Below are 22,252 nucleotides of genomic sequence, written 5' to 3' on the forward strand. Positions count from 1 at the left end.
GTTGTAGAACATATCTATAATTTTGAATTATTGATTTGAACTTTGCCTTTGATATCCAGTCCTAGGATTATAAGTAAATTTACAAATAAAAAAAATCTATATGTACTAGATTGATCAGAATGTAGACATATTATTATTATTATGAAAATTCGAGCAATCAAGCACTCAAAACTTATTGCAACATACTCAAAACTTATTTAATGTTGAGGTATTGATAATAAGAAAGGAAGTAAAAACCATAGCAATGTTCTTTTTAGATGGTATCCTTTAAAAACTGTAAATAATTTCCGTGGCAACGTTAGTTTAAAACGCCTTGTCAACTTGTTTTGTATGTTACAACATTATAGTCTATTTCAAAAGAGTGTAGAGTAATAAATCATGAAGTGTCATAAAATTTGCCTGAATTTCGTTGTCGTCCATGGGCGTAGGCAAATCTTAGGATTATTAAACTTAATAATTAAAGTAAATTAAAAATTACAGACATAGATAATAATAAAAGGCCATTTTTGGGAAGTAATTTGGTCTAAAACTAAGTACCTACATGTATTTAGGTAAGTAAAATTTCTTAAAAAAAGATTAAGATTAATTTTAGTGGTTCTTGTAAACTTATTTAATATGCAATTTGGGTTCATATACTTGAGCATGATTTCTCAAAAAAGGGTTAACACTTAGTTCCGAGGTGCCATGTTATTATAATAATCCCTTTTTGACCCTGCCCACCAATCATGCAATACCTATTAAACCCAGGTAATTAAGAAAAAGGGTTTAAATATATTGTAATGGTGTCTTAAACATTCGAGTTATAATAGTAATTGTTACTACACCAATTAAACGTACAGTGATATTGTGATATAGAAATAGTAAAAAAGTTATAAAATGGGGACATTTACTCCAAAGAAAAGAAGTGTAAAAAATTCTCCGCTATCTGTTTGTGAAAAAGTTATAATTTTAAATGTATATGATTGCATAAAACACGATCACCCTAGTTTGTCTGTGCAAGAAAGTGTTGAGCGATGTGCCCGAATGACTGGAATTGGACAGTCCACGATTTTTAAATTATTGCGAGAAAGAAAGATATCAGGCCAGGTAAGTCCATGCAAGAGAAAATCAGGAAGACCAATAAAAATCTTAGATGAAGACACCAAATGTGACATTCGAAGAAAAGTTCATTCGTTTCATTTTAAAAAGGAAATACCCACTCTTGAAAAAATATTTATCGAGATAAGCCAAGATAACGATATTCCTTTGATATCCAGAAAACTTTTATGGAAAACTTTAAAAAGTATGAATTTTGCCTGGGAAAAGCACAATCGAAAGGCACTATTACTGGAAAGTGATGAAATTGTTTGCTGGAGACGAAAATATTTGACAACTATAAAGCAGTACCGCAGAGAGCAAAAGAAAATTTTTTATCTTGATGAGACGTGGATAAACGAAGGTTATATAGTCAAAAAAATGTGGCAAGATAAAAATATAACAAGTTCTCGCCAAGCTTTCATAGAAGGCCTTTCGACGGGTATTAAAGTGCCTTCGGGAAAAGGGAAGAGGCTTATAATTGCTCACATTGGAAGCGAAGACGGATTTTTAAAAGAAGGTTTGTTAAGCTTTGAGTCGTGCCGGACGGGAGATTATCATGAGGACATGAATTCGGATGTCTTCGAAGACTACTTCGGGGAAATGTTAAAATTTCTTTCAGCTGATTCGGTCGTGGTTATGGATAATGCAAGCTACCATTCAAGGCGCTTAGAGAAGGTACCAACTTCAGCTTGGAGAAAGCAAGAAATTATTAACTGGCTGTCAAATAAAGGTATTCAGTTTGAGACGAATTCAGTAAAGAAGGAACTACTAGCCATAGTAAAACAACATAAATCTCGCTTCATGAAATATGCCGTAGAAGATGTAGCAGAAAAGTATAAAGTAACTGTGCTGCGCCTACCGCCATATCATTGCGAATTAAATCCTATAGAACTTATATGGGCACAAGTTAAAGGATATGTTGCAAGGCACAATACCACATTTGAAATGAAAGATGTCAAGGTATTGTTTGATCAAGCCATTATGGAAATCACATCAGAAAACTGGCAAAAAGCAATCCAGCATGTTTTAAAAGAGGAAGATAAAATGTGGGAACTGGACAACTTGGTCGATCAGGTGGTTGACCCTATAATTATAACACCAGGGGATGATGACAGTTCTTCGGATGAAGACTATACTGATGTAGAATAATTTAATTGAATTGTAAATATACTGTAGCGGGATAAGCAATCTGGACAGAGACCAGTGTATCAGTGACAGTGACACTTTTGCTTAGGTTAGGGTTTAGAATTAAGGGTAGTCTGAATAATTATTTTCTCGGAAGGTTCTCGAAAATTGTACCTAGTAATCTCTAGAACATTCAATTAGGGTATAAATAGAGTGTTGTTAAACGTTAAGGGAAGTTCACAGTTTTAGTATTGTTCAAGTGTCAAATTGTAATAACGTATCCAGTAAAGTTCTTGTCGTTTTTGTGAATAAATTGATTTAAAGTCCCCACAAGTGTTTCAATACGTAAAGTTCGTTCGTGTGTGTTTGTGAGTATTTCCCGATTTCGGTTCGTATATATTTTATTGTTACATTTTATATTTTTTTAATAACACTGTTCTGCTGTATTAAATTTTTATTTCCTTTAATATAATTTTTATGAATGCATATTCTTTTGGCAATTATCCCACTAGCGCGCCTCTGGCTCAGTATTTATCCGTCGATAACAATGGACAAATCCCTTAAAACAGGGTGATACCTACCTGCTCTTTATGAAACGACATAATTTTGCAATGCGGACTAGGGAAGTGACAGAATTTATTGACGGATCACCCTGTAGCGCTTTTGAATACTTAATGAGATTTTATTACTCTACACTCTTTTGAAATAGACTATAGTTGTCAGTATTTTAATTTAAGTTTAAAGTTAATTATCTTCAAGTCTGACAAATGGTTAGATTACAAATTATTGTTTACGGAGATAAAACCCGAACACAACAGGAAGTAGCTCGCCTATTTCATGAGAAATTTCCTAATTTACCGCCCATATCTCAAAGAACAATAAGCAAAATAGAGAAGCAGTTTCGCGAGCTTGGTCCAGTGGGGCAGATAAAAAAAGCAGCTGCCAATACAATGAGTGATGAATTCAAATTAGATGTGATGCTTGAGTTTGAGGAAAACCCACATACATCGAGTAGACAGGCATCCACTACACTAAATGTTAGCCATACATCGCATCGATAGTAAACATATTAAACGAAAATAAAATGCATCCCTACTCAGGAGCTCATGGAAGATTATTTTGATAGAAGAACTTATGATGGACATGTTGGATAACAATATCATCCAACTAAACGACGTTTTGTTTTCTGATGAGTGTACTTTGTCTCTTAACGGTCATGCTAATCGGCAAAATTGCCGCTAATGGTCAACGGAAAATTCTCACTAGATGAGAGAAGAACACACGCAATACCCTCAAAAGGTTAATGTTTGGGCAGGGATTGTAGGAAACCATATCATTGGTCCCTTTTTCATCAAGGGCAACTTGAATGGCGATTAATTATCGACAAATAATTTTGGCACCACTTCAAAATGATATCATTCCAAGTTTAGCAAATGTATATCCTAATCTAGGAAGCCCTCAAATTCCAGTGAATACGATATGGTTTCAGCAGGACGGAGCACTACCACATTACCAAGTTAATGTCCGGCAATACCTCGATAGAAAATTTCCCAATCGGTAGATAGGGAGGCGAGGATCGATTGAATGGCCAGCGCGATCACCTGATCTTTCATCATTAGATTTCTTTTTATGGGGATATGTAAAGGACAATGTGTACAAAACTAAACCTTCAGATTTGAATGACTTGAAAGAACGAATAACGCTTGCGATTAGGTTGATCACGCCTGATATCTTAAATAATGTTAGAAGACATTCGCGGTGAACATTTTCAACATCTACTTCGTTAATATTTATAGTTCTTTTTCGTATTCTAACATTTCATTACGTTTTGCATTACATTAGTTTTTGATTTATTTTATCTCAATTGTTGCAATGAACTTGAAAGCGATAACATTTTTGAATAGAGAATGAAGAGACCTTTCAAACGATATATCACAAACCTATACTTCATTCGGGTTTGAAGGCCGTCATAGTTTGGAACTGCATCCTAAACTTTCGCTGAACACTGAAGATCTCGGCCGCGAAAGCCTTAACCAATCAATATCCCAAGAACTGGTAGCATTTCTGTTTATATACATCCGAAGGACGCACCGCGCGCAGCTACAATGCGGCTACACGAAACATTACCACGTGGCCAGATTTTGAAAGAGTACAGTTTCGAAAAGTTCATCTTACCAAAATAATAAATTCTTATTTTTTTTTCACCGTAGTGTGCGCTGGTCAGGCCCTATTCCCCGAAGCCCTGATACATTCTGGAGGGCGCGCCAGCATTATCAACCAATGACCACTCCCAACAACCGTAGGGTAAGTGATCATTGGGTCCGAGAATCATGTGCCCTGAGCAAGCGCAGTGAGCCAAGAATGACAGCCTTCTGCATCTGTACGGCTAAGATTTCTGCCTTAGTGCGCCAAGCCGATATGCATTTAATATTCGAGAGTAACAGCATTCCACCAAGGACTCCAATAATCAGAACAACCATCTTGACAGAGTGGTCTGCCGAGTTCGAAAAGAAAATCTCGGTATTTTATCCGTTTTTCCTCCTCATTTCGGACGATATTCGTCTCGCCAGGAGCTGAAAACTCCATGACAAATATCGTTTTGCTCTGGTGGTCGAGAAGGACTACAGCAGGCTCATTAGCTTGTATGAGCCTGAGGGTGAGGAACGAATCGTTCCAATAAATTCGGCACTTCTCGTTCCCCACAACGGATTCAATATCCCCCGGAGCGTAGGGCAACACCGGTGTCTCGTCAATACCGTAAGAGTGCCGTAGATGGTAATATAGCACTCTTAGGGCCGCGTTATGTCAATGGATATAGACCGAGACCACATATGCTAGACATGCTGATAGCAAGTGCATTAGGGTCTCGGGCGCCTCGCGGCAGGCCCTGCACCTTGTGTCAGGAATCTCTATACCCATCACGCGATTGCGGTAGACTAATGTGTTGAAGACACCATCCTGGCAAGCCATGATGAACCTCTCAGTTTCCGACTTCAGCCCACTCGACCTGAGGGAAGCGAACGTCAGGCGCTTTGATAAGCCAAGGTCTTCAATGTTATTGAAGAAGACCCCATGCATTGGATTATCCTTGTGTTTCCGCAAAAGTGAGGTGACCTCTGCGGCTTTTTTATGAGCTTTTTGCTGAACGGGTTCCAACTCGGTGACAGAGTTGTGGTCGTCTCGTTCAGTGTCGAAAACTATACCGAGTTCATCTGCTGCTCGGGCAGCTGCCCTGAAGAGAAATGCTCCAATTCCTGCTCTCTCATGGTCACGGACCATGCAGAGAAGAGGATCCGAACTCCTTACGACTTTAAAGGCTGTATCCAGTACCATTCTCTCATGTAGACACTCCAAACTCAAAAGTCCACGTCCTCCCTATGTTTCAGAAGGCAACCCTACGTCTTCATAGGTGATACTACAACCAATCGCATAATTTATCAAGGATAGGAGACACACTTCTGATCTGGCGTTGAAAGGTTTCAGATTAGCAAAGTTTTCGATTTTTTAATACCCATCATGTGAACTTCAGCATATTATCTCTTGAACGTAAATCTTTCAATATTCATCAGTTGTTATTGACTGAAAAAAAACACGTTTCACAGATAACTAAAAAATAATTCAACTTCCAGTGATCAGTTGATAAACGAATATTACAATATATTGATAAGTTGTGTTTGAAGCTCTTAATTGTAATGTTATGGAAATTTCGTCTGATAATCAGTTTCAAGTCCATGTTACAGAGAATCTGAATTTCAAATACATTTATAGAAAACATGAAATAACTGTTTTCAGTTAAGCAGAGGACCAAAGGGCACGAATGTATTCTGATGTCTGATGAACTTCGTCCATATCACCTAGAATACAAATGTAATCATGAACTGATACGCATAATTAATTACAAACAAATAAAACAATTATCATATTCAAATGATTACTCGAACTAGTTTGCCTATCACATAGCTAAAATTATGGAACGAAACAGGAAAAAGGTTTCATGTTCAACACTCGTACAAATTATTCAATTAGAAACGTCGCGACGAAAATCAAAACAAAATACTGTATCGAAGCGAACGTACATGCATACATACAAGAAAATGAATATTTTGAAATCAATTTTCGAAACATTCATCTCTTCCAACTACCTACACAGTAGGTTCCGGTAAATGACTGCCGAATAACAACTACTTCTCTGGCTAATACCACGCTGCATATTGAATTGTATACGATAGACATTTATGCAAGATACCTCACACGGCTCAGTCTCGTAGATGTTTCTCGTTCATCCAGCAGCAGGACCATGCTGAAATTATTCAAGTGGATCATCTACAGACCGCGGTTTCGAGGTATTATTTCTCGTCAGTGCAGGAAAGATCCTACCCAGACAGCAAAATATCCGGGGCTCAATTAATTTCAACGCGGCTCCGCTGCATATATGAAGCCTTCGTCTGAAAGAAAGATTGTTAACTACCAACAGATCCATCTCCTCACCAAAGCCCTAAACGGGGAAGATGAAAGACATGATGCTCAGACTGATTGAAATCTGGTGTACGAGGGAGATGTTTGTACAGATTAGTAAATTGCGGATAAATTGCAGATAAAATTCGGTCGCCCCTGTATGAACCTGTGCGAAATTAGCGATTCACATTTGATTTGAATCGCTGGAGGTTTATTCAATTTGGAAAAAAATACGTTTTCAGGAAGTTTATTCCACATGAACGCAGTTCTCCAGATGAAAGAGTTCTTGAACCGTGTGCTGAGTTGAACCTCAAAACGATAAGCAGACACAGTCCGCTGATATGTACCGCTCTTGGTGGAACCAAAGTCACTTGAACATCTCCCGTGAAAGTATCTATAAAAAAAAAACCCCAACCTTTCTTCGATGTTCCAGACTATCAAGATTATACGTGATGTTCGCGTCTCCAATCAGGCAGATGGCTTTTTTTTGGAAGGAATCCAGCAACTTCAGGATATGTTTGGGGGCAGAGCTCCATACATGGGAACAATACTCCAAAGAAGGTCTGATCTGAGCTTTATAAAGCATCAAAAGTTACTGAAGTGTGTACAGTTTTCTGGTTCGGAACAGTGTTCCAAGCTTTTGAGAAGCAGCCTTTGCAATTCCAGCGAAATGATTGTGCCAAGACATATTGGTGTCCATTTTGACCTCCAACAAACTTATCGAAGCAGAAAGCGGAGTTATCTGACCGGTTGCGAGACATTCGTCTTCTTGGAGAAAACCGATGCCTGGGTTTTTGTGACATTGAATTGAACCTGGTTACTTTCACCCCAATTCGAAATCACTTCTAGATCCTCATTAAGATATGCAACCTCCTGATGCCGGTGAAGATGTGCTTCCGTAGGCGATACCCTGGAATCCAAATGGAATGACGAGACAAGTGTGCTGTCGTCAGCAAAGCAATATAATGGATTCTTGTTTTTTTCCAGTAAGTCGTTATGGATCTCTGGGGAACACCAGCATTGGTGTTGAAAATATTCGAGAGATATCCATCGACGGCCACTTGCAGGAAACGTTCTTTCAGGAAGCTAAAGAGCCATACACAGAAATGATCCGACAAGCCATAGCATCGAAGTTTGTCCAGTAAACCCTCATGTCACACACGGTCAAAGATCTTAGAAATATCAAGCGCAACAGCTCTTGACTCTCCATGTTTCTCGATTGCGTTATTCCCAATATGGGTGACATACAATAGAAGGTCGCATGTTGATCTTTGTTTCCGAAAGCCATATTGATGATATGGCGATTTACGATTTTCTCCATTATTTTTGATATAACAGATAGCACAGATAGCAATGCAACTGGCCTATAGCTATTTGGAAGATTGTTCTTGCTCTTTTTGGGAATAGGCTGAACGCAAGCAATCTTCCAAAAAGAAGGAAAAACCCCTTTCTTGTAAGACAGGTTGATAAGTCTGCAAAATACTGATGCAAGCTTATTTGCTCACTTTTTAAGTCCGATGACAGACAGTTCATCAGGGCCAGGCGCCTTGTTGATATTGAGCTGTTTCAAAATTCGCCTGACTAGACGTTGTCGAAAAGTAATTTTCGGCATTGTGGATTCTAGTGTGGGAATAGTTAACTTATTTTCACAGTTTCAGTTGTTTAGCATGTTTATTTTGTTGGTGAGAAGCATAAAAGTTCAAAGTGTTTTGCTTGTTCGGCAATTTTCTGCTATCGAAAAAAGTGGATCAAAGAATTTGCATCGAATTCTGTTGTGTGAAAAAAGGAATTGAGTGTTCAAAAAAACACTTGAAATGTTGACAGTGGCATACGGTGATAAAACTGTGAGTCATAAGGTCGAGATAATCGTCTAATCCAGGGGTCTCCAAACTTTGCAGCCTTCGGGCCATAATGATTTTTTCAGTTTGTTTCCATGGCCAATTTCTGTCCTTAACTATATTTCGAGACTAGGATAGTCGCAAAGTGCGTGACCTAAGCAAACTTACGCTTTCTTTGCATTTCAATTATTATTGTGTATTGTGACACTTAACGACATCTAGTGGCGAGTAGTGGTACTATGTACTCTCTTTTTCAGCTACCCGCTAGGTGGCATTAGGCGTAATTGAATATTTGGAATTACCGCGTTGGTTCGAGAAAGTTCTAGTTCTAGCTAGTGTATTCCGATCACCTCGAGATGGCAGTAATAATTGCATATAAAAAGGCTAGCGGCGCAACTGCGAGTTAGCCTGCGTAGGAAAGGCGAAGGAAGCGAAACTGTCTATTGTGAAATAAAGTTAATACCCGTCAATAAAAGTATTTTGATTTGACTTATTGTTTTTATGTGTGATTTGTTAGTAAGGAAAAGAAGTGAAAAATCGACAGTGAATGCAGAATGCAAGAAAAATGGAACTTTCAGTATTTTGTGATTGAGTCCAGTAATAAGGCGCTATGTTTAATTTGTAATGAAACCATAGCTGTTCTCAAAGACTATAACATTAAACGACACTATGAATCGAAACATCTTCAAAGTTACTCCAAGTATACAGGAAGTTTGCGGAAGGAAAAAATTGAAGCTTTGAAACGCGGACTCAAATCGCAGCAATCTTTGTTTACCAAAGCGAATACTGAACAAGAGTCTGCAACTCGCGCCAGCTTTCGTGTGGCTCTTGAAATCGGAAAACGTGGCAAACCATTCACCGATGGAGAAATGATAAAAGAATGCTTGATTGCAGTATCCGAAGAAATATGCCCCGAAAAGGTAAATTTATTTAAAAGTGTCAGTTTGTCAGCAAACACCGTGGCTCGGAGGGTGCAAGACATCGCAGAAAATATATCATCTCAACTGTCTGACAAAAGTGGACATCATGAGTGGTTTTCTCTAGCATTGGATGAGTCAACGGATGTGTCAGATACTGTTCAGGTGTTGATTTTTATTCGCGGAGTAGATGAAAGCTATGAAGTGTATGAAAAACTTCTTGATATTGATAGTATTCACGGCACGACAACTGGGGCAGATATTTTTAAGGGAGTTGAAAATGTCATTAATAAAAAGAACCTTCGATGGAGAAATTTGAAATCTATAACAACTGATGGAGGCAAAAATATGTATGGTAAAAATAAAGGAGTGGTCACCTAGAGAGCTCAAGGACATACCAAAAAGTGCATATCAGAACTGATTGAAAAATTGGAAAAAACGATGGCACTAGTGTAATATATCTGAGGGTGACTACTTTGAAAGAGACAAAATAACAATTCATTAACAAATGAATATTTTTTGAGAAAAATTCAAATTCACCTCATTTTTTAACATACTTCGTAAACATAGTTGAAGAACGAGCTTTGCAAGCTACCGCACCAATCGTATATTAGTTATTGAGATGAAAAAAAAAAATGACTAAAGTGCCCCAGTTTCAAGTCTCCGAAAAGAAAAAATTCAAAAGATACTAAAGCAGGAATTATATATTACGAAAGATGTTCCCATTGTTGACACTGGTGTACGACAGACATCTCCGTAGTTGAAAAAAAATGTTTAACACATTATTACACCATAAGAAAGTGGTTACTAAACGGATACTCAGGAAAAGTAAGCAATTAACCGCTGAGATTGATCCTGAATGTGTCAAAAACAAAACCATTTCGCGAACGCATGTGTACACACGGATAGGTTTCTGTTTACGTTTTCAAGGCCCTCAATAGGAAATGGAAAATCATTATCTTTTGTTGGGAAACTACCGGGCTTTGTTTTTTGCATTATTCGGAAAACAGATAAGATTCTAGTGAAAATATTTATTATCATTTGAATAATAAATAAGAAGGAAAACTACTGAACGGAACACAACCAAGATAAGCGTTTTTGGAGAAATTGGTTGTCGAAGGTATTTTTTTCTCAGCTTGCGGTTATTGTGGATATTTTACTTACGTATTCGTAGATTTATTAAATTCACATTGAAAATAGAAATTTCAATTTTGACAATACTAGGTCTGTTCAAGAAATAAGGTGAATGTTCAATTTTAGCTTTTTTACACTCTTCCCGAACGAATGTTCACAATTTCAGCTGTTTAGCAAGTTTGTTGTTCGTTATTTTTTGGTCGAAAATAACACCTCATCCACCGTATTCACCAGATTTGCACCCCTGCGACTTTTAACTGTTCCCAAGATTGAAACGGGAAGAAAAGTAATAAAAACACAATGTAAACTTTCACGGCTGAGAATAACTGTGTCAACGCTGTTTTCCAGGTGTTCAGGCATTGCTTTCTGGCAAAAAAATACTGTTGAAGCCAAGGCTTGGCTTGATATACATCATTCGGACTTTGCACCAGGATAATCAACCTTTGAGAAAAATGTGTCATTAAATGAGATGAAATGAGCACCATGAACAATGCATCAAAAGAGTCTACAGAATAATTTTGGATTATCGCAAAGTGAGATTGATCGAGATATCTGAGGCTCTAAAAATATCAAACAAATGTAATGGAAATATCCTGCATGAATATTTGGGTATGCAAAAGCTCTGTTCAAAGAGGATGCCGCGCGAGTTCACAATCGACCAAAAACATCAACGAATTGATGATTCTGAACAGTTCCACCATAAAAAAAAAACAGAATTTATGCGTCGATATGTGACAATGGATGAAACATGGCTCCATCATTTCAGACCAGAGTCAAAACGATCGTCATCTGAGTGAACCAACTCCAAAGCGTGCAAAGACGCTGCAGTTGCACGGTTATGTGGTCAGTATTTTGGGATGCGCATGTTATAATATTCATCCATTATCCTGAAAAGGTAAAAAAACATCAACAGCGACTATTACATAGCGTTATTTGAGCGTTTAAAGGACGAACTTGAGGAAAAATCTGTATTTGGAATTGCTTTCGCATCCATCGTATTCTCCAGATCTGGCCCCAGCGACATTTTTCTATTTTCAGACCATGTTCGCATGCTCGCTGGAAAGAATATCAGCGCCAATGAGGAGGTATATTTGTGGATAAAGACAAATCCTACTATAAAAATATTATCGAAAAATTGTATACTTTGTGGACAAACACAAGATCTGTTTCAAGTCTCCTATGAGTTAAGGTGTTCATGTTCAATATGTTCAATATCTGTGAGTAGGTATACTCTCCTCTATTTAATCCTAACTGAAAAGCAACATATCTCAAGAATTTGTTTTGACACCCCTCTAACAACTCAACATCAACATTATAATAGGGTGACCATAAAATGGAGTTATACTCAAGAATGGATCTCACTTGTGCACAATAAATCAGTTTTATAGATTCGACACTTAGGTCTCTAGCAGAACGAAGTGTAAAACCTAACATCTTACGGGCTCGAGATGAGGCTTCCGTTATTTGGTACTTAAATGACATTTTTGAGTCAAAAACGACATCTAAATCTTTTATTTTATCCGTTACTGCTAAATCATTCCCATTGATTTTATACGAGTAATCATATACATTATTGATTGTTGAGAAAGTAATTTTTTGACACTTATCTGGATTCGAATGCAAAAGGTTGACGTCACACCAGCTAGAAAACTGTATCAAATCACATTGAAGTGCCTGAGCATCTGATATATTTTGTATTGATTTGAACACCTTTAAATCATCTGCAAACATTAGAAATGAGCTGGAGGTAAAAACAGTGGAGACATCATTGATAAATAAATTGAACAGTAATCGGCCTATGTGGGATCCCTGAGGAACACCTGATGGCACATTTATCGGTTCAGATATAGAGTTGCCATATTTAACGTGTTGAACTCTATTGTAAAGGTAGCTTTCAATCCAATTTAAAACATCTCCCTCTAAACCCAAGGCATTCAACTTAGCAATCAGTAGGTTATGGTTGACTCTATCAAAGGCTTTAGAAAAATTTGTGTATATAAAGTTCACTTGTAGCCTATTTTCAAGATTATTTATGATGTAGTTTTCATAAAGTAATAAGTTCGTAGAAGTTGATTTCCCTTTGGTAAAACAATGTTGTTGATTGATTATGATGTTTCTAAAATCTAATGAAAGTTTTCTAGTGATTAGACAGTCCAGCATTTTGGGCAACTCTGACTGATTGCATATGCCTCTATAGTTTTTAACATTGTTACGAAGTCCACTTTTATGAACTGGTTTGATATAGCTTTGTTTCCAAAATTCTGGGAATATTCCTTTTTCAATAGAAAGATTGAATAGCCAGTGTAGTGGTTTTGCTAGAGTATAAATACAATTTTTAATCAGGTGCAAGGGTATCTTATCAGGACCTTTTGTTAGTTTAAACGGTAGTTTCAAAGCTAAATCTATAACTTCCTTAATATCTATATTATAGTGGCAGACGTCAGCTACATTTTGAAATTTGAATTTGGGGATTTCATTGACCGTAGTGCTGTCATAAATTGTTGAGAAAAATTTTGAGAAAAGATTAACTATTTCATTAGCGTTATCAGTAGAGATATCATCATAAAACATACGGGAAGGGAGATTGTAAAGATTCTTCTTATCATTAATATATTTCCAGAAGTATCGGGGATTAGTTGACATATTATTTTCGGTTTTTGAAATATATCTACGATAGCACTCATCTCGCATGGTTTTACAATGAGATGTGAGATATTGAAATCTATGAAATGCTTCCACATCACCACTTTTATATTCTCTGTGTGCTATTTTCTTATCGAGTATGCTTTTCTTCAAGTCTTTGCTGAACCAATTAGAAAAATTTGAGGATTTGAACTTTTTTATCGGAACAAAATGATAGATTGCATCATTATTAAAATTCATTATAGATAAAATTATATCTTTTTCAAGTAATAAAGTTTCCCATTTGATGCTAGCAAGAAAATTATTCATGAGGATGTAGTCACTATTTCTAAAGTCATAAAAGTATTCCTCAACTTTTAAATCAGGTAATGTTTCCATTTCGAAATCAAAAGTGATGGACACTATTGTGAAAGATGAATTCGACTGGATTATATACTAAAATATCTTTGTAAGACGAAAATAAAAGGTCTAAGAGGGTATTTCTTGAGTTTGGAATAGTATTCAACTGATATAAATTATGGTAACTGAAGGAACTCATTATGTCTTCTCATTACGACGTCATTGTGTTTGTGGAAACGTGGCTAACAAATTCTGAATTGGGGTTAAAAGGATATGACATTTTTCGACAAGACAGAGACTCAACCGGGTCATCGAAATCTAGAGGTGGTGGTTTTTTAATTGCAACTAGAAGCTCATTATCCGCAAATCATATTGAAGGAACTTTGAATAATATTGAACAAATTTTTGTCAGGATGTCATTGGGGAAAGAATACATAATTATTGGTGCTGTATATATACCTCCAGTTTCAGATATTGAAATATACAACAACCATGTTGATACTGTTGACAATGTTATGAGTTACCTAATAGAAATCAATCTTTGTTTTTAATTTTTCTCGAAATCACTTTTTGGTCACTTTCATCTTTTCCCCCTGGCCCTTCATATGTTTTTTATACATTAAAAAAATTTAAAGAATTTTTTACCGAACGGTCATCTTTACTTTCCAACTGCACTTTAATGAAGTGAGATCGTCCAGTACCTAAAAGTACGCTTGTCCTAAATTAACTACATATTTTAGAGACACCTGCGAATATACCTTCATAATTTTCGTTGAGGCTCACGACTCTACACAAAAATCTAGTACTATTTTCACGTTCTGAAACAAGTTTGCATGTCGCTGAGCACTTTCCAATCGTTATAAATTCAAGTGGCAATTGCAGTAACAGACAACCGTCTAGAACTGTGTCCAAAGCACTTGTGAATTCCTCGAAAGGCGGCGAGAGTTTTTAAAAGGCACATGACCACCGCGATTGACGTCAATGGTGACCTCCGTCGTCGGTTTCCCAACAGTGGATTCGATCTTTGTGGCGGTTGCTGCGTATTATTGTGCCATTCCATGTACGAAGATATTCCCTGTAGCGAGAATTTTTTTGTCGGAAATTCAATTTCATACTGAAATGACACCCTGAGAAGTCAATGTACTTATTTTTTCAAGGAAATATATCCGAAACACAAAATTGGAGACGAGCGAAACTGGCAAACAGTATACAGTGTGATCCATTTGGATTGGAAACACCCATATATTAGATTGCTTCAAAAGTTTTCTCCGTTTTCATGTCATGTGCCATGTGTTCTTAATTTTTTCCCTCTTTTCAGCGATTTTCGGCTAATTTTTTTCTACAATTCAGATTGAACCAAAGGGCTGCCGAAACAGTCCGAATAAAAATGATAGTTTCAATGAACGCACTGTTAGACGTTGATTTGCCAAATTTCGTTCCGGAGATTTAAACCTCAAAGATGAGAAGATAATTTTACTTTGCGTTAGCGATTTTTCTATCTGAATACAGAATGCCTCCAGATAACTATAACCAAAATTTTATGAAAAGATATTAATAAGCTAATAAAAAAGATACAACTGAAAAATAGAAAACTCACCAAACCAATTGTCACAAAAGAACACCCTGTACCAATAGATAGTTATGAGACGTGGTTTTCCAACTAGTTGCACTGTATGAACACAATATTCAACGTAACACTCAAGTAACTAATATCAAAAAAATATTTCATTTCAAAACTCTTTTTGATTTAGATCCTATAGTCCTCTTACCAATTGACCAAGGCCATAGCCAGGGAAGGGATCAATGGGAATTGATCCCCCCCAAAAGTTCTACAAGCAACGGCCATCCAAAAATTATATCAAATACAGTGACTGGCTTGTTTAAACATCACAGGAGCCATGAGAATGACACCAACCACAGCAATGGAATTAATTACTGGTCTGTCCCCTCTGGAGCTATACGTTAAGAAGGTTGCATTAATGGCCATGTTACGATTGCACACGGCTGCTGTAAACCTCGAAGTAGATATGGCTCAATTGGGGCTGAGCTTATGGCGAGAAGCGCTTACTGCGCAACCTCTGCTGCAGGCAACCAGTGATGCAATTGTACCAAGGTTTGTGTTTAATAAACCTTGCAAAATACAAATAAAACAGAACACAGAGTCAGATGCTACAAATGCAATACGCATATATACAACGGCTCAAAAACCAAAGAAGGATCAGGATGTGGAGTGTACTCCAGATCACTAAGCCTAAGGGGGAATGGGAAAAAATACCAGCGTGGTTCAAACAGAACTGGCTGGCTCAATTGCCAGACAACGAACAGACATCATGTTACCTCAGGGCTAGTACTAGAGTGCCACCTAGAGTTAGCCAAAGACTCGGTAGATAATAACATTATCCGGAGGTAGATTAAAGAGCACGACAGGAGTAAAGGTATAATCGCATTGCCGACTCTTTAGCCAAGGAAGCGGCTAGAACCCAGTGGCATCTACCGCCTGATGACTTCGACAATTGCAAAACTAGCCAAACGTTACACCCATGCTCAATCCCTAAAGAGATGGGATGAAATCAAAGGATGCAATTTTGCTAGGATCACCCTGGACGATCCTGGGAAGCTGGCACCGAAGAAATATCTAGCGATGACCAGGAAAAAATCTACGCTTAACAGTAGGATTTCTGACTGGCCACCGACAACTAAGAAAACACTTCCATAATATGGAGCTAGTGGACACACCTCTATGCAGGATGTGTGAACAGAAAGATGAAACTGTCAGGCATGTCCTATTCGAGTGTCCGGAGTTATTGTCAATAAGAGAGTGTGTGTTCGGCGAGCCTTGGCCTACACCTACCGATATAAAGGAGATGTCTACTAGTGACCTGTCCATCTTCCTGGAAAGGACAGGATCGACGATGACCTAGGAGGACAACTCCTTGGAAGAATGTACAATCGGTCACATGTGGTCTTAGTGCAGTGGGCCTACACTCACCCTTCCCACTCTGCAGATACAGATACTATTGGAATTATGAAATCCGTTAGAAATTTTATACAAGTGCTTGAAAGAGAATATTGAAAAAACTTCCCCGAAACACAATGGAAAAACCTTACGGCAATGTACGTACAAACTTTCAAAGATCTTACCGACACTACCTGTTTCCACATATACCCCTAAAAGTACTTTCTCTTCTCTGAAACGCCTCAAAACTTATTTAAGAAACTCCACAAGCCAGGAACGACTAAACGGTTTGGCGTTAATGTCAATCCACCGTAGAATTGACACCGACACCCAGGAGGTAATTGGTTTGTTTGCTGCAAAGAAAGCTAAAAAACTAAATTTGATTTTGGAAAAAAATGTTAATATTTCTGTAATGGTTTTCTAATAAATATACATGACCATGCAACACAATTTTCTTTCTTTCGTTATTTTCATGTTTCATTTTTTTCTACTGTTCCACCAAACCAACCACTCCCCCCGAAATTGTTTTCTGGCTACGGCCTTGCAATTGACCCAGAGAAAGAAATCTAAACTTGTCAAATCTGGAGATGTTGGTGGCCAATCCAACAATGGATTGGGATGGCATGTTGTTAACGTACAGCTCTGGCATAATAAACTGAACACCCATCTAACTGGACAAATACATTCAATAGTTCATCATTTGGAGGCTCGTCCAAAGCACCCGAAAGCACAACAATTGGCTGGAAAGGTTATGGGCCTCGGTATTTTGGGATGTGCGAGGTGTAATATTCATCGACTATCTTGAGAAGGGAACAGTGAATATTATACAACGATATTGAATCGTTTGAAGGCCGAAATTGCAAAGAAACAATCTCATGTGGCAAAGAAAAAAAAATTGTATCATCAAGAGATCGCACTGTGTCACAAGTCAATCAAAACAATAGCAAAACTAGATAAATTAAACTTCGAATTGCTCCCAAATCCACCGTATTTGCCAGATTTAGCTCCCAGCGACTACTGGCTGTTCGCAGTCCTCAATGAAATGCTCACCGGTAAGAAATTTTGCTCGTACGAAGGGGTTAATGCTGAAACTGGGGCCTATTCTGAGGCAAGAGATAAATTGTTCTACAAAAGTGATATTAAAATGTTAGAGCGGCGCTGAAACGGTTGTATGGCTCTTGATGGAGGTTACGTTGATGTTAATATCCCAAATTTTTCTTCGCCGTCTTCTTGCAATGAGTGTAAAGTTTTTGATTCAAAATCTTCAGTATTGTTTGTCTAATGAATCGCAAAACAGTTTTTTAACAAACATCCAAATATAAACCTTAACTCGGCAATAGGATCATTTCCGAATAATTCCAAAATGATTTGACCCATAATGCTGTTTTTGCACAGAATTCTTTTTTAAAACCAGTTTGGAAACTGCATCAGTTTTACCGATTTTTTTTTTATTTTTATACGATAATTTTACTTTACGTGAGCGATTTTTCTATCTGAATTCAAAATGCCTCCAAATAACTCTCCCCAAAATGTTATGAAAAGATATTGATAAACACCGTATTCGCCAGATTTGGCTCCCAGCGACTACTGGCTGTTCGCATACCTCAAAAAAATGCTCACATCCCTAAAATCGACAAAATAATCAATAATTACGATCGCAAGAAGTACTTTTATACTTTGAACTTTCGTCTAGATCACCACATCTTTAATTTGTTTACAAACATTATCTATATTTAGATTCTATTTTGAATTTCATTAATCAATTATAGACGAAAAAGAAAAACGAACAGTATATTCAGCGAACAAATACCTAACCATTGAAATCAATAAATCAATTAAGTATATATTATACTGATAACCGATCTAATGAGAAATCAAAATTTACTGGATAAATTTAAAAAAAAACCTTCCAGATAGCAGCACTTAGTACGTGCAACATTCCTCACTTTGATTCAATTATTCAGATGTATCGCTACTTACAGCGCCATCTACGGGAATAGCGCAACACCAACTTGAGACCAGAGGCGGCTTCAGGGCAGGATCACCCATAAAACTTTTAACTGAAGTTTTGAGGGAACAGGGCAAAAAATTGCCGAGGAAAACTCTTTAAACTAACTCTGTTCCACAAATATTTCTGAAATCAAAGGCCGTTGAAGGTCCGTATTGGTCAAAATTGGTCAAAAACTATGCTTAGAAAGACTTCACTTGATTTTTGAAGCTCTAACTCTGTAATGTGTACGTGTAATGAGTTCATCTCAGTAATTTGTGAATATCACTTGTTTCAACGAGAACTCACTATTCGATTCATCTATTATATTATCATAGAAAGTTTTCATTTCGATCTAGTGTTGTTTTCAAATGAACTTTAATGCAAAATACGAGTCAAACGAAACAAATTAGCATTATTATGTTATTCTAAAGTTTAAACCACAATTTCAAGTATGTTCTGTATTATTTACCATACAAAAAAAGTAATAGATATCTATTCTACGGCAAATAGTAAACATTCCAATCATTCGAATTTTTAACATTCAATATACCCACACGTGTTTTTTTCGATAATAATAAAATATTATTTTTAAAATTATCTATATACATGTTTGATTTACAGATATCACCTGCGATATTGGAATTTTTTTCCAATATCGCATTGAATATCTTTTATTTTTGGGTGGATAAGTTGTATACAAGAAACTTGCCTATCAACTAAGTGTATTATTACCTTTTTGTTGCCGATATCTACCTTCTGTGAATGTTTTCTACTACCAGACAGGAACTGTAAGAAAAAGAAAAAGTATATCTACATGTGTCTGAATTCAATGTTCGATAAGGTCTATATTATTTTTTATTCCACTCAAAGAAATTAACAGTGATCTATTCATATAAAATTACCCAGTTTGTCTGAAAAATTGCGTCGAATCGTTAACAGATTTCAGAACTACCGACACAAACGGAAGAGTGAATTTTCAATATACCTTTTTCTTAGGGACAAGTTATATAGGTGAACCTCAAGACCCCTAGATAGAAAACTATAGAATAGACTCCTAGTTATAATTTTTTATACAGGGGTAACATAAGTGTGTTAAAATATTAAAGTGACAATTTAATTTTGTTTAATTCAAATTTGTGTTCGGAAATGCTTCGTCAGGAGATACAGGGTGTTGAAATTGAATTTTTTTGTTTGATTTTCAAAAATAACTGTTGCAAAAAATAAGTTATTTGCACGAAATTTGGTACCTGGGGTTTTTTGACGTGGAAAATCATAATTTCGTATTAATTTTCATGTAACATCCAAAGGGCGATGCGTACGCTGTCATTATTTATTTCAAATTGCTTTTTTAAAAGTAAACTTTTGGTACTTTTCATGAAAAAACCCAATTCCCACACCTTGTCCAAGTAAAAAAGGTACACTTTCTCAACAACGCTGGAGGTGTTCGTTTTCGAGATAATATAATAATAATAATATGTATTTATTCACTTTAAGATTGTTTACAGTAAATATACATACATGTACATATAGAAATGAACAGTGAACAAATAAAATACATCTTATGATGCAAAATGATTTGCCTGTGTGTAAGGAATGAGAATACTGAATCTGACATTGAATGAGATTCTTGCATTAAATTAAGTATTAAGATATGAATGTAAAATAGCCACATTTCAACAGGATATAAATAAATGAAACGAATCATTCTATTGGAATAAGTACTAGAAATAGATAAGAATATAAGTTTAAACTGGACATATTTGAACAGGATATGAAGAATTAAAAATAAACGAATGTATTGAATGGATACTAAGTATGGATAAAAACATAAGTTTGAACTGGACACATTTGAACAGAATATAAATAAATCAAACAATCAATGGATATAGAGATTTTAATTATAAGGGTTCTAGACTACAAACAAATTAATACACAATATATATCCACAATCGTGGAAGTGAGTATTTGAATTTATATTTGTCTATGTATTTCTACTGGTGGTATTTTCTTGACAATTGTCATAAATTTTTCAAGAATTGATTCGCATTTTAAATTTTCAGGAAGAAAACTGTAGAGTTTCGGTCCTAAATACCGGTAGGATTTCTGCTCAACTGATTTGAGCATTAATGGTATGACGATACTATGATTCCGACGTGTATCATATTTATGGTGATGAGTAGTTAATTCTTTTTTGTTTTTATGCTGTGCAATAGTATTATTAATGAAAAACAGCTGTCTGGGATCAAATATTCCGTATTGGAGATTTTTATGTCATATTCTGGTAGAGAGTTGTCATAACTACTGAATGGTACGTAATAGGTTTTCTCAAAGTTAATAGTGATAGTTAATGTGATCGATATTTACCATTTCCTATATCGATGCATATTACTTAGCTCCTAGGGCGTTATGTGAAGTTGCTGAGAACATTACAAAAACTAAGTATGTGGTGGATCTCGTCAAAATAAACAACTTTTTTCTATAAAATATTTATAGAAAAATCATTCGTTTTCGAGATACTAATAGTTGAAACTTTGTAAAACATGGTTGGTTTTTGTCATGTTTTTTGCAATTTTAGTTATTTGTATGTCGAAAAAGAATGATTTTTCGATAAATAAACATTTTATAAGAATACCACCACATACTTAGTTTTTGTAATGTTCTCAGCAACTTCACATAGCGCCCTAGGAGCTAAGTAATATGCATCGATATAGAAAATTGCAAAATATTTCGAAAATGATCACCTTCAGCGTTGCTGAGGAAGTGTAGATTTTCTACTTGGAAAAAATGTGAGAACGATTTCTTCATGAAAAATACCAAAAATTTACTGTCAAAAAAGTTAGGGAAATTTGAAATAAATGAGAGCGTATCCAACGCCCTCTAGATGTTACATGAAAACTAATAGGAAATTTGATTTCTCACTAGTTTATATTCAAAAAACAACTCGTACTGTAATAAATCACCTACCGGAATTTCCATCAAATATGGAACCGATGGGGTTTGATAATTTGAATATTCCATTAAAATTGAAACTAGGAGTAAGTATTGGGTTGTTTAAAAAGTTTTGTCAGTTTTTATGAGTCTATTTTGCAATATCTCAGTGAGTATTCATTAAATTTAATCGAAATAGGCGCCATTTGATTCCATCAGCATAACAATTATGTGATCGGGATTCGATGAAGTCGACGAAGGCCGTTTTCCCTGGTCCTGATTGGCGAAGGATCTACCGGTGAGAAAGTTATCGAAGTGCTTGATTATGATTGGTTGAAGATTAGTTGATGAGAAGTCTGAAAAGTATGGTGGGTAGAACTTTGACGTTGAATTCGTTTAATTTTCGTACGATCCAGCTCCGTTATTGCGGAGCAGGATCGGACCTCTTTTGTTGGCTAGTGCCAACTGCTGCTGATTTTTGGTACATTTGATGACCGATTTCCTCACAATAGGACCCGGCTGTGACGGTTTGGCCCGGTAGCAATTTAGTCAATAGTGAATAACACCAGCTGCTGACCACCATACATTACCCATGGTCTTTTCTGGTGGGCTCCCGCCTTTATCAAGTGCCTGAGTAGCTCATCAGTGTCCAACCACCAGCTGCTGACCACCATACATTACCCATGGTCTTTTTTGGTGGGCTCCCGCCTTTGTGAAGTGCCTGGGTAGATCATCAGTGTCCAACTACTGTCCTGAAGATCTTCTGTTGTCGTAAAGGGTTGACTTTTCATCATTCGTGACGATCCGATCCAAAAAAGCATCGTTTTCGTTACGTTTTGAAGTATCAAAA

At 36.5% G+C, this 22,252-nt stretch overlaps 1 protein-coding gene across 2 annotated transcripts in view; it reads right to left on the bottom strand.

The window, feature by feature from the left end:
- The window catches only part of IP3K1 (inositol-trisphosphate 3-kinase-like protein), a 225,561-nt gene that overhangs the window by 178,110 nt on the left and 25,199 nt on the right, over window positions 1-22,252 (bottom strand). Inside the window, exon 3 of one of the 2 annotated variants that reach the window (XM_074175617.1) lies at window positions 19,207-19,260. The exons of the other annotated variant lie outside the window; for it this stretch is intronic. Within the exon in view, the coding sequence (XP_074031718.1) occupies window positions 19,207-19,260 (54 nt within the window). The remainder of the gene's footprint in view (window positions 1-19,206; window positions 19,261-22,252) is intronic. 2 annotated transcript variants of the gene reach the window in all.

This window comes from Leptinotarsa decemlineata, unplaced genomic scaffold (genome assembly GCF_025532065.1).
Source record: "Leptinotarsa decemlineata unplaced genomic scaffold, Ldec_3_MD MMD2_tig00001064_RagTag_RagTag, whole genome shotgun sequence".
NCBI lineage: Eukaryota > Metazoa > Arthropoda > Insecta > Coleoptera > Chrysomelidae > Leptinotarsa > Leptinotarsa decemlineata.